Below are 13,458 nucleotides of genomic sequence, written 5' to 3' on the forward strand. Positions count from 1 at the left end.
GCAGCAGACATGTGAACAGTGAGCCATAGCACAGAACATACTCCAGGACAGAATAAAATAAATGTGACAGCACCCACTACTGAACGGAGGGAGAAGGCACAGAGGGGGTACAGCCCGGAAGAGAAGGCCTCGTGGGATAGGTGTCTCCGAACTAGACCGTGAAGGATGAGAAGTGTATCAAATGCAGAACGGATGGGAAAGGTTAACTACAGGATAAGTGTAATGAGGCCGAAATTAAATAAAACATTGGGTGGAAGCCTTTTGCCCCCAGAACTGTTTAAAGTCTATTCTGAGTTGATGGGCCTTGAGTCCTCACCAACCTGTTTTCCTTAAAGTGTTTAACTCTGTGAATGTAGATGCCAGGGAAGTGCACCCCAGGGGTTTTCAGCCAGAGCTGCACTTCTCGAAGCTGCCTCCTGAGCTTCCACAGGCCTCATCTCAGGCCTGATGAATCACAATTTGGAGGGTTGGGGTCACAGCAAGTCAGAAGTCTGTCCCTGCTTTGTCACCACACTTCCATAAGCTCAAAAAAAGAATCTCGCCTTCCTCAGAATTCCAGATCTAGCTGCTTGCTACACAAGGAGCAAGTGGAAAGGGGGAGACATTTGTTGAGAAGGTTGCAGCGTCTCATGGCTCTTTCTTCAGCCTCTCACAGAGTGGACAGGAGCCAGGTGTGGGCTAACCCGTGAGGATTCAACTCTAACTCCCAGTCACTGGATTCTTACAAAACCTGCATTTTAACACCGCTGCTGGGGTTGACAAAAGCAGCCTCCTGTCAAAAGAGAGAAGTTTCTGCAGTCTGAAAAGGGCCACTCCGGCGTGACTATGCATTACACAATGTTATGGGCACCCTTTCCGTTGTTGACATTGCCGATTTGTCCCTTTATTATGACAGTTTTCTGGTGGACGCAAGTAAAATGTCCTGAGGAAGGGGCACCTTCCTGGTTTGCACGGTGACACCGTGCGGGCCAGCCATGGCCCCGGAAATAGAAAGCGGTGTTTTCTGCGTAGCCCGTCACCTTTTTGGGCGGATCCCTCAATAGCGTGGCTGATCCAAGGTGCTCGCCAGCATCATAAGGCCATAGCGCCACATCTCTGTTTTCTTTCCCACTGTAGGGGAGCAGACTTGTAGAAGAAGTCCACAGTTGGTCAAATTACGTTCCTTGTAGCTTTTCTCCTGGCCTATCACGGGTGCCAGTAATCTGATGCGAGTTTCCATTCCATTCCGTGAACAGTCATTGACTCTCTCATACAAGCTATGCCTCAAAAATCTGAGAAACACAGGAATTGAGACTCGCTTAAATTTCTGCCCTAAAGGTGCGTATGCAAATGATCACGGAATACTTCTAGTCCCTGTAGTACCACACAAAATAACTAAGGGTGTGTGTCAGCTTCCATTAAGAAAACGCCTTGAAAATCCATAGACTTCCATTTAAAATGAACTGAAAGCTGTCATCGATTTTGGCCGCCCTTAAGACATCTTTGTCTAAAAGCAAGCATGGCTGCGTCTATCCTGTTAAGAGCACCCTTAGAAGAGAGAGAGGCTGCCTCTTGGACTAGTCTGGTCTTCCCACGGGCTGCTCCCGACGCTCGAGTCTCTTGTTACCCTGACTGTGTTTCCAGGTTCTTCTTTCTTGCATCCGGCTCTTGGTGAGACTTTGACACCTCTCCATGGCCAGCTCCTGGTATTCCTCAGCACCTTAACCTCCCCTCATCAACCGTGTGCCTTTGATCACAGAGCAAATCCAGGATTTGTTATTTTAAGTACATCCCTCCCACACGTCTTCGTCATCACCCAGACCATCAGCTTAGCCATGTGCCAGTAAGTGGGGGCCAGTCTTAATTAGAAACGTGCACAGAAGCCAGGAGCAAACGAGATAGCCAACAGTGGCGACTAAGACATGCAGAACATGCCAGCTTCACTGCAGGGCTTGGGGCCTGGCCGGGCCTCTTTTGAAAGAGTCAGGTGTGTCCTGCCTACCGCACAGCACACCTCCTGCACGGTGGCGCGGGGCTGACATAGCGCCGCTCGCAATGACCTTGTAGGCAGAGGCACCCACGTTCTGCTTCTTCTGTTTGAACGCTCAGAATTCGCCTCAGGGCCTTTTTGCCTTTGCCCCTAATCCCACCTACTAACCCAGCCCTGTCGGTTCCTTTCGTCCTCACTCCCTCGTCACTGGTCTCTAGCTTCTCTGACAACATCCTAATCCAGCCATGCATCACCCTGTCCTTGATGGTCTGGAAAAATCTCTGTGAATATCTTCCCTGCCCTGCATTTCCCCCTTGAGTTCCTGCGGTTGTAGCATGTGGCCAAGTAACGCTTACTTGTAAACGAAAATTTCCTGCCAGTTTCCCATGTAACCCGTCTTCGGCCGTTAAATCAAGTCCAAACTCTGGCCTCTCCCACACTCACCGTTATTGGATTTCTCTCTCCTCGCAACTACGTGTCCCAGTGCTCCTTCCTACCAGGCGGGCCAGCCCAGCGTCGACACTGTTCCTCGGGCGTCACGTTCTCATCATGGACTCTGAGTTAGGCTGTGTTCCGGGGCTGCGTCGCTCTTCTCTCTAAACAAATCCAGCTCTTCGTGGTCTGGCCACATCTCGTGGCCTCTACTATGAGACTTTCCCCAGTGTCCCAGCCTGCCTGGATCTCTCCTTTCTCTGTGTTCCTGTAACACACGCTACCTTTGTGTAGTTTACCAATAAATCTTAACTCCTTGCTTGTTACTCATGGTTTATGTGGAAGATGACAGTACCATGTATGTCCCAAACCGTGACGCTTTGGAGGGTGAAGCTGGTGCCCTTGATCATCTCACCGGGAAAGCAGCCATTTTGAGCCATCCTGGACAAATCAGGATATGTGGTCATTCTATTTACAGTTGGACGTCTTGTTGCCTCCGCAAGACCACAAGCCCCTGTAGGGCGGAGACCACGTTCTAGATTGGCTTTGCGTGTTCCTCGGGGTGTGACACAGTGCCACTCACATAATCAATGCTGAATAAATACAGGAAGAAAGGAAAGAGGGGTGGAAGGAATGAGGCGGTCAATGTGTCTTCATGGAAAAAGGTGGCTTCTTAATAATGCCAACACAGCTCTGCTACGTTGGATGCATACAGGGCACGAATAAGGGGATAACTACACAACTCTCCAAGACACCTCAGAGGAGGGCAGCTGAAATTCCAGAAGGCAGAATATAAATCTGAAGATGAGAAGAAACAATGCCAACAGAGAAGTCGAGTGGTGCACAGCACTGGAGGCCGGTAGGAACCTCGTCAGTCAGAAGCGTCACGGTGACCCCGAATAGCAAACCCGCTTTGTCCGGTGGAGGCTCTGAAAGCTGTGACTTGTCGAGTGTCCCACAGCAGCCTCCTCAGTCCGCAGCGTGGAAGGAGTAACGTGTCATGCTTTCATTCATTCCGGAGAGCAATCCTCTTCGGATGTTACATATGATAATGGTACCGTGGGACTGGGCTTTAAATAAACCCCATAATGGAACCCATCAGCAGGCTCAATGTGCCAGTTCCTGTTTTTGCCATCGCAAGACTTCTTGAAACCTCAGTATGCTTATCCGTTCGTGTGTTTTTTTAGCACTCATCATCATGGCAACGTGGTGCCTCCAAGACGGTATCAAAGAGAAGAGAACTCGTATATTGTCAGCCTCAAAATGTGAGCCCACAGTCCTCCTATAGCCGATCTCAACTAGAGGGGGGTTGTCACCATTGAAAAAAGGACAGGAAACAAAAGCTTAGCTCTGAGGTATCGCCCTGTCCTGACCCTGACGTCACCACCACACAACACCCATAGGCCTGTAGCGGCCAGGATGGTGGCAAGCACACCGATCCGATGACCTGATCCTCATAGGTGAGGCCCTGTCACCAGCACTGCCCTCCCAGCTCATCGCTCTTGTTCTTCTGACCTGAGCCATCTCTGAGTGTAGGTGGTTGTGAGGGACAGGACGGTACCTGGACTTCCGGAATGTTCCCTAACTTACTCTGGTACTGTGAGTACAGCTTCCGGATTTACTGGCCAGGCCGTGAACTCAGCACCTCATGGAACGACTTCAAAAGTTCATATTGCGTAAAACCTTAGCTTTATTTCTTATTTTTTTAAAGATTTTATTTATTTATTTGAGAGAGAGCGAGCAAGAGAGCATGAGTGGGGCGGGGGGTGGCAGGCCGAAGGAGAGGGAGAAGAAGGCTCCCCGCTGAGCAGGGAGCCTGATGCAGAACTTGATCCCAGGACCCCAGATCATGACCTGAGCCAAATGCAGATGCTTAACCGACTGAGCCACCCCAGAGCCCCAGAAACCCTACCTTTAAAAACAGAGAGAAAAACTCAGTACTTTTCCTCATCATTTATATGCAGAGCAGACAACCACAGCAACACCCCTAGAGCCCGGGTAAAGAGAATGTCCTTTGCCCCTTGCCTGACTTCTTGAACCGATGGTTCTCTCAGCTCTGATCTAGAAAATAAGTGAGTTATACTATTTCCAAGATGCCTCCCAAGTAGAATTTCTATAAATCTGTGATTTTTGAAACATTTTTCTTTGCCCAGAAAAGGGAGTAAATAGTAAAACGCCATGACATCAAAACTGGTTATTATCCAGACCTTAATATTTCACAGATATAATTTACTCCCTTGAAATATACGAAACATGTTAAACAAACATGTGTTGTAGCAGCGAGCCAGAGGAAAGTGTTAATCATATCTCCCACTAAGTTGTATTATAAATGAGCTCTGCTGAGGGCTCTCTTGAATCGAAGTAAATTTAAAATTAACTTTGTTTAATTCGAGAAACCACTAAAGGCACTTTCTTTTAAACAGAGATGCCATTGTAGCGAAAGGAAGACAAGGGATATTGTTCTTTCCCCCCAGACTGCTCTGGCCTCAAATCTTTGAGGATCGCTGTGATTAAACAAGATTGCTCAGACCTCAAAGTCCCACCAGCTTGGGGATCCTGAAAGGAGCATTGTGGGTGTAGACTCACTCCTGACCCTGGCATTAAGGTCTTGAAACACTGCCTTCTCTTGGGGGGTAGAAAAAAAGGTGTAGGTTGGCTAATTTTTAAAGTCTCTGCCAGTTCAGAAATTCTATGGTTCAGTAATTTTAGTCCAGATTCTCAGCAGTAATCCTAGAGAATTAAATAAATATGACTGGGAATCAGTGTTATGGATACCTAAGGCCTTTTTTGTTACAACAACCCCCTGAAAATTACAGTCCCGCACAGGGATCCGCACTAGGGGACAAAGAATTCTATGGTCGTTGTGGTCACCCTTCCCTCCGCTTGACCAGCTGACTGCCCTGCAGTCTCCTGTGTAGATAATTCGGGAGGATATTCTCCTTTCATCAGTGAATGCACTATTGTTTGTATTACTGTATTTTCTTAACTTGTTAACTTTAAAGATTTCATTTTTAGGTGTGGTAGTCGATGAACTGTGCTAAATCTTACAGTTAAATGAAATCCCAAATGAACTTGAGGGCTCAGTGTGATCTCAAGACCTGTTGGCTATTTACGGAAGAAATTCTCTGGTTCTCTCAAGTGAAGTCACAGATTAGAGAAAACCATTTCTCTGGTTTTATTCTTTCACGAGCTGCTGCCTGACACGGGCCAGCCACCGTGCGCAACGGAGCCACGATCTCTGCCCTTGCCAAGTGCAGTCTCAGGGATCACAACGTGCTGTTATTTTGAAAACCACCGGTTAACGAGCTCAGAGGGGCCTTGCCTGAGAAGGTCAGCTGAGAGCCAGGGAGGGGGGCGGGTGATGGACTGATACCTTCCCCCTGCTGCTCCGGGCAGGCAAAGTCCTGAGTCTTCTCCGGGCTCCCCCCCAACCCTGAGAGAGAGCAGCAGACTGGAGATCCGGTCAGAATTGACGTCCCAGCATCGTCCTAGGAGAAACTGTCCGATTGGCTCATAGGCTGATGGAAGAATGGTGTTTGTCCCCGTTAGCAGTGGTCGTTAGGCCAGAAGTGAAAATAGTATTCCTCTTCATCTTGAATGCATTGAAGACATCTTCCAAGATTCATTTTCTCTCCACCTTACCACTGAGGTTTTAAACAAGTGTTATATTTACTTCATATCCATGCTCTTTTATTTTATTTTTTAAGAATCAAAGTGTTCAGGGCACCTGGGGGGCTCATTCAGTTAAGCGTCCAGTTCTTGATTCCGGCTCAGGTCCTGATCTCAGGGTCATGAGATCGAGCCCTGCCTTGGGGCTCTGCTTTGGGCATGGAGCCTGCTTAAGACCCTCCCTCTCCCTCTGCTCCTACCATCTCCTTTCTTTGTCCCTCCCACTCCAGAGTAACCTGAAGCTGGTGCGAATCTTTCTTCCTTCTGTTTTTCTACATTATTGCTTGTGTGTCCATAAATCACCCGTACTACTGTCTCGTGAATTTATGAATCCACACGCACAGCCTCATACTGGACTTTTGCAAGTTTGTGACCTTTTTTTTGAGATTTATCCATATCAATACATTATAAATCTCATTTATTCACTTTAACCGCTAACCACCCTATAATACACAGCGATTTCTTTCTGCAGTCTTCTGTTAAGGGGCAGTTAGGTGGTTCTTGCGCACGGTTACTGATGGCGACAGTCACCTTTGTGTTTCCTGCGGTTCATGTAGGAGTTTCTCTGGGGGACGCACCAGGGAGCGGAACTGAGGATACGAGCATCTTCAGCTGCATTAAGCATTTTGCCAAATGGCTCTCTCATGCGACACATCACTTCCATATCCACCAGCAACGAATAAGAAATCCTATTTTTCCTCGTTCTTGCCAACATGTGGTGTTAACCGACTTTAATTTTTGCCCCTTCTGATTGGTCTCAAGCAGCACCTCAGTAGTGGGTTCCCTGACTATTAAAAAGATTGACCGTCATTTCACATTTACCGCTATTTGCTTATTTTCTCTCTGTGAATTTCCATCCTTTTCCTATCTCTCCAATAGGCTGTTGTGTTGACTCCCATGAATTCTTCTGTCAGTTTCATCTGTTATAAATGTTTTCTCGTATTTTCTCACCTGTGAAACTTTGTATATGATCTCTTTTATCACACCAAAGTTAAGATTTAACAGCCAGATAGACTACTTAATGTTTCTGGGGTTTTTTGGTGCCCGACTTCTCTCCTCCATGATGATATATAATTGTATTCCTGATTTTTTTTCCCCAACAAAGTTTTAAAGTTTTATCTTTTATATTCAGATCTTTCATCCCCTTGGAATTAACTTTTGCCTAAAATGTGAGGGAAGGATTTAATTTGTTTTTCTCTCTGGGCAATCAATAATTTTAACACCATCCTTTTTTTTTTTTTTACATGAATTGTAATTCCCCCTCAGTCTTATACCGAGCTCGTACTTTACCTGTTTACACTTAGTCTTTTGTCCACCTCTGAGTCATTGCTACAGTTTTCATTAGTTTGGCATTGCAGGAGTTCCTAGTATCTCACAGCTCGCGCCCTCCCTCCGCCTCCTTCCCTCTGCTCTCAGTGCTCTTCTTCCTCAGCTATGACCTGTAGTAATAACTGGCGTGTTATTTCAGTCTCTGTTCTGATCATTTATTTCACCCTCACTGTTGAATGATGGGGGGTCCATTGGGGTTCTGTGTTCTAGACTGAGGGTTGTTTTTGCAGAACAATTTGAAAACATCCCACTGTCTTCGAGATTTGGTTCCTATTGTGGGTCCGCCGTCAGTCTGTTGTTCTTTTGTAGATAACGTATCTTCTCCATCTGGTTGCTTTTAAGATCTCTTTGCCTTTGGTATTCTCTGTTTTCTTTATTTTAAGTGTAGGCATATATTTTGATTAATTTACTTGGTTGCCTAATTCGTAACTGTAATAGAAGGGTTTGGTGGTCATTCATGTGTAATCGACGGTGGATTAAGAATCAGGCTTTATTTGAGGTGCCGGGAGGACTCAGTCGGTTGGACATCCAACTCTTGATTTCAGCTCAGGTCTTGACCTCAGGGTCTTGAGATCAAGCTCTGCACTGGGCTCCACACTGGGCATGGAGCTTACTTGAAAAAAAAAGAAGAAGAAGAAGAAGAAGAAGAAGAAGAAGAAGAAGAAGAACCAGGCTTTACTCCAGTGTGTATAAAATGTTCTCTTCAAGAAGGCTCTTTTGGTCTCAAAACACAGTGTCTCTAACACTCCCTTAGGAAGAAGCTGTTTTGCGAGGCTGCAAAATAGAAACGCTCTTGGCCTGACTGCACGCTGCCTCCCTTCCTCCCAAGTGACACCTGTCGGTCTCTCTGGCTCCCTTCTTCTCTGTGTACATCTGCTTCCTCCTCCTACTTACCAGCTGGCTTCCTCCACTGGGTTCCTCCCCACACACACACAGTTCTGGTTTGCAAGGTGTGGCCACTCACGCCGCAAGGTCTCAGCTTAGCCTACTACTGCTCAAGCCCTCATCCTCTCATCGCTTGCTCTGCTGAGAAGCTCATCCTTCGTGCAGTCAGTCTGTGGCTTGGCTTCCCTTCGGTCAAGCGCCCATCCGTGCTGTGGCCAAGCTGAGGGCACAGGTACAAAACATTCCTGCCTGCTTTGGCTGCGGGGGCTGGGTTGGGATAGGGGAAGGGGAGGTTTCCCAGAGGCAGCCTTGAGCTTGGCCAGCCCCACACCATCCAGCTGCCTTAGCTTCAAGTCAGACTTCCTGTTGAGTTTTTCATTCCAGCATCTTGATTCCAAGAAGTGAGGGTACTGGGTTATGACATCAAATGTTTCAGATACTAGAATGATAATCCCCCCCCTTACACATTAATTAATTGCATCATAGCTTATTGATCAGTCCCTCGTAGGTTTAGTTATTGTGAGCTGGTTTCTCAGGTGTGAACCTGGCTGGTCTGACAAAACCCGAGTTTGAAGCTGCACAGCCGAGGGACCCTGCCTGGTCCAGTAGCATTTGCCCCGAGATCTGCGGCATCAGAACAGCCCGCACCATCCGCCAGCCCTTCTTCTAGCTCTTTCCTTTTCTCTCCCAGTACCCCAACTTCCACATTTCTTGTGACTTTAATAAATTACTGGAATGGGTGTCAAGCCTATGACTTGTGGATTTCAGCTGTCCCCAGGAATTTTGGAACTGAAACACCATATCATCGTCAAAGAAAATATATTCTCTCTTAGAGCCAAATAAAATGTGCACCAGCGTCCTCAGTCTCAGAGTTGAAAACACCTAGAGGCCCGTCCTCCGCAAGGCCCAGTCTCCTTCTCCCTTCCTGGCCTCAGGCTGACCGATCCCTTTGATCTAGAGGGGAGGTGATCTCACACACCTGCCTGGTCCTCTCCCTTCTTGTCCCCTGTGCTTCTGTTTTGTGCAGATGAAAGTAAGACCAGCGTTCACAGCATTAACTTAGCTATTGATTTGCTTCTATTTAGAATTCAGTCATTATTCTTTTATAAAATCTATGTGCTCATATATAACTTTAAATTAAAAATTAAATAATTTATGTGGAAAATAATCCCTATCAGCCATGCGGTCCGGGACCGGTTACTTAACCGCGTGTACTTTGATTCTGTCTCTAAGGCAGGATCACAACACCTGCACCAACAGGTTATGGCGACCATTAAATGAGATAGATTATAACGTGCTTAGCGCATGGGAAGCTGCACATAATAGTTTTAAAAGAGTACAGGGAAGAGGGGGCCGTGGGAGGGTGCTGGTGGTCTTTGGGCTCACATGTGAGGAGGGGGAACGCGGCAGCCTTCAGGGAAACCTCATTGGCTCCCCCTGCAGCTTGGCACCAGGGTTCCCTCTCCTTGGCACAGCCCCAAGACCCAACCACAGAGAGAGCTCTTTTTCCCACTGGTCCCTGGCCCTCTCAGGCTCTGGGAGATGGGCGGGGCCCGGGACGACCGGGCTTCGGTGAGGCTTGACGTCAGCCTTGATTACTACTTGTCTGTTTGACCATAACTTAAAACTGCGTCATCAGATCAGAACTCGGGCTCTCTCTGCTGGCCAGCTGTCGCCTCTTCTGAAGGGGCCACAGAGAAACTGCAGCTCTGCGGGTCTCCTCCTGCTTCTCCAAGTGTCTGTGCGATCCAGTGACTTCCTTTAAAAATCCACCCCATATTCTGCTTTTCCCAGCATAGAGAGCCAGAAAAATCCAAATGAAGGGTCCTCTAAGAGCTCCCACCGTGTGAACAGATAGCTGTTTGGGGAAGGTGGCCAGTCCGCGGTGTTCTCAGCATGGAGCATCCGGACACGCCACACACCGCCTATTCATTGATGATTACGTTAAATGCTGCGTTTCCCAGGGAAGGATCTGCTCAGCCACCACCAGCTTATTCATTATTTATATACAATTAAAGGGCACGGTTCAAACGAACACAAGCATATGAGAAAAGTCATTATTCATGTACAGATCAAATTGAACATTTGTCATTTCCCTAGTGACTTAACATACTCTTTGTACCTTGGGACCTCAAATTATATTAGGCACAGGAGATGTTTTAACTCTTTTTCTTAGTCTAATTGTTGGCTTTAATCCGCTTGCTCGGATTATTCGGACTTGTTTAAAATTAGTCCTTGCTTCTCCTTAATATAGGAAAATAGAAAAAGAGGGAAATTTCTTTTTAGTACCTATTGCATTCTAAGGATGAATGCAAATTGTTCTATGATTCTTAATGACCCACCATTAACATAGTAGGAAACCCTGTGCATTAATGCAATGCCTCTTTTCACATCATTACTCCTAATGGAACTGTTACCAGGAGAATAGCTTGACCTTTAGCTATAGATTCAGACAGCAAAACATATTCTGCTTACTCGATACCTCTATTCACATCGCACATTGAGCATTTTCGGATCAATGCAATGACAATCTTTTGGCCTTGTTCTAAGGCCCCATCTGCGCATGTAACAGAGAATATGATTCCATCTTCAGTAGATAGATCAAGTTAAAGTCTCTCTTAAGTTGGAATGTAATCCATGAAATCAACTGTCAATAATACGCCCAGTGGAAATATTTGTTGGTTTAGGTATTTTCTGAGAAGCCTAATGCTGTGTCTTCAAAGGTCTCAGACACAGACCCCGAAGACACAGATTTCCCTGGCTTCTTTTTATTATAACTGGATACATTTTAACTGAAAGGAGAAAAAAGATATAGAAATTATTGCCTTTTTCATGGGTGACAGAGTACTTGAGCCCAAGATTAGCTTACAAGGATCTGCTTGGAAGTCCCTCATGGAGTGGGAGGAAACGTTCCAGAACCTTCCCTTTGGTTCTCCTGAACTTGGCCATTGACATGCATGGCTGCCGGAACTCATTTTGATGTTGGCATAACCCACATTGACTTTGAGATTTGGAACCACTGTTTTCTAGTGTGTGTGAATTTGGACACATGCATTTCACAATCTAAGAAAAGAGGGGTTGCTATGGAAATTAATTATACAAATAATATCGCACGGAGGGAGATGTTTACCTGGTAAGATGATATAGTCAGTCATTTTTGTGGTACACATTTTCATATAAACTAAGAGCGTGCTAAATACAATTATTTTCTTTTTGTTAAAATAGAACTTCGAGAACCTTTTGGCAATTCTCTGATTAGGAAATGTTATTGTGGGCATTTGGGCGTAATACAGCCTTGTTCCTTTAACTATATTCCATGAATTAAAACTTCCTAATTAGTCTAAATTCATGAGCTATTGTATCTGCTGCCATTAGAAACAAAACTGGAAAATATGTGTGTTCATCAAATATTAATTGACTTCTTACTCAGTACAGGGCACTGTGGTTGGTGCTTTGAGGGGGACAGGATCCTTAAGGACCCTTGACGTGGTCTCCGATCTGGCTTAGGAGATTCGAGAGCACACCTACGCCCCGGGATATTACTTCATCTGCCTCCCTCCGGAGTAGAGACCGCCGGCTTTCTCATGCCCATAGGCCATATATTGGACAGCCTAGTTGACATTCTCCTCGATCCTTAGTTCTGCTTCCTAATCATCGCCTTCCTCTGCTTGGCTGGGGCTGGAGTGGACCCTTCCCATCAAGGCTCTTATCACAGCTACACACCTTCCTCTCCCTCACAGGTCCTGCTGGCACCCTGAGTGACTTCACTGTCCTCATGAAAGATCCACCTGACCCCCCAACCACATCATGTCCAGACCTCGTGCACGGTGACCGCACCTTAGCACTCTCATGCAGAACTTCTCCACTGCTGATGCTTTCTTCTCTAGCATGATACTCTCAACTGCCCTCACTCTATGGCACCTCCTTGCCAACCCCACCGATATTCCATTCCCTGATCCCCATAGATTTTTCCAATCATCCGAGCCTCTTTCTGGCTTTGCTTCCTTCCCAGATTTGGGGAGGGAGAGGAGGAGTGAAGAAATCAGAGGTAATGAAGTCCAGCTGGCATCTGCAAGCATTTTATGTCCCTGTCCTCCTGCCTGAACCATCCAGCAGAATCCTCGCCTGGACCAGTCCGACCATCCCGTGGCGCCACCCTTAGCTCGGAGCTGCAGGTGCCACGGGACTGCTGCCACCACCAGCGCGCAGGGGTCCCTTATGCTCAGCGTCCTCACGTCCTTGGCCCGCTGCTCTCCTCTTCCTCTTCTTCTCAGAAGCAATTCCAGACAGTCCCCACACTCTCCCTACCCCTTGCCACTGAGTCACTGAGGTCTCAGGAGCAATTGCTCACCTAGACCACTTCTAAACCCACCCCAGCTCCCCTTCCCCCTGGGTGCAGAGGGGAAGTCTTCCTCCTGTTCAAGGGCAACCCCATTTCCAGATCCCACCACCTCAGTTCCTCCAGCGTGGTTCCTGTGACTGTCTCCTTCCTTCTTCTGGATCCTGCCTTCTCCAGAATGTAAACCATGCTCACGTCTCCGCAACCTGAGCCCTCCTCGCACCCGTCCCCTCTTCTCTTCCTTCCCCCACTGAACCCGGTTTTTCTGGAATGTCATCTGTGGCCGCCCCACCTCTCCCCTGAGGAGCTCCAGTGACACTTGGCAAACCGCTGTGCCTGACCCTCTCTTCTGTGCTTCAGACTGATGTCCCTTGTCTTCATTAGTGCCGCTCGCTGGTCCTTACAAGACCACCCTTGCCGGTTCTCCTGATTTCGCCAGTCCTGTGCCTTCAGCTCCTTCCGGCTGGGTTCTCTCTGGCTCTGTGCTGGCCCAGTGCGCTGTTCACTCCATCTGCTCTCCCTGGCCAACATGTTGCTGTTCTAGCTACCACATATAGGTATGCGCCCCTCGGGCCCGTATCTTCTGCCTGGACCCCTTCCCTGACCTGCAGACTTCGGTGCCAAGTAGCTGCTAGCCAGCCCCAGCAGGTGCTTCGCAAACACCCCAAATCAGCACATTCCAAACCGAACCCAGTACTGCCCGCCTTTCCCCTCAAATGTTCCCTTTCTCCCATATTTACCAGGTCACAGGATTCACCAGAAATGCCAGTTCTAGACACTGGTCCAGTAACTCCAGCCGCCTTCACTCTAATGTTGAGTGGGCCTGGTCCCTACT

The 13,458-nt window shown here is 47.4% G+C and overlaps 1 protein-coding gene across 15 annotated transcripts in view; it reads left to right on the top strand.

Annotated features, from left to right (window-relative positions):
- The window catches only part of BEND7 (BEN domain containing 7), a 78,062-nt gene that overhangs the window by 49,912 nt on the left and 14,692 nt on the right, over window positions 1-13,458 (top strand). Inside the window, exon 7 of one of the 15 annotated variants that reach the window (XM_087857689.1) lies at window positions 1,213-1,380. The exons of the other annotated variants lie outside the window; for them this stretch is intronic. Coding sequence (XP_087713815.1) covers window positions 1,213-1,380 — 168 coding nt within the window. The remainder of the gene's footprint in view (window positions 1-1,212; window positions 1,381-13,458) is intronic. 15 annotated transcript variants of the gene reach the window in all.

Source organism: Ursus americanus, chromosome 31, assembly GCF_024610735.1.
Source record: "Ursus americanus isolate L20-20 chromosome 31, mUrsAme1.1.p, whole genome shotgun sequence".
NCBI lineage: Eukaryota > Metazoa > Chordata > Mammalia > Carnivora > Ursidae > Ursus > Ursus americanus.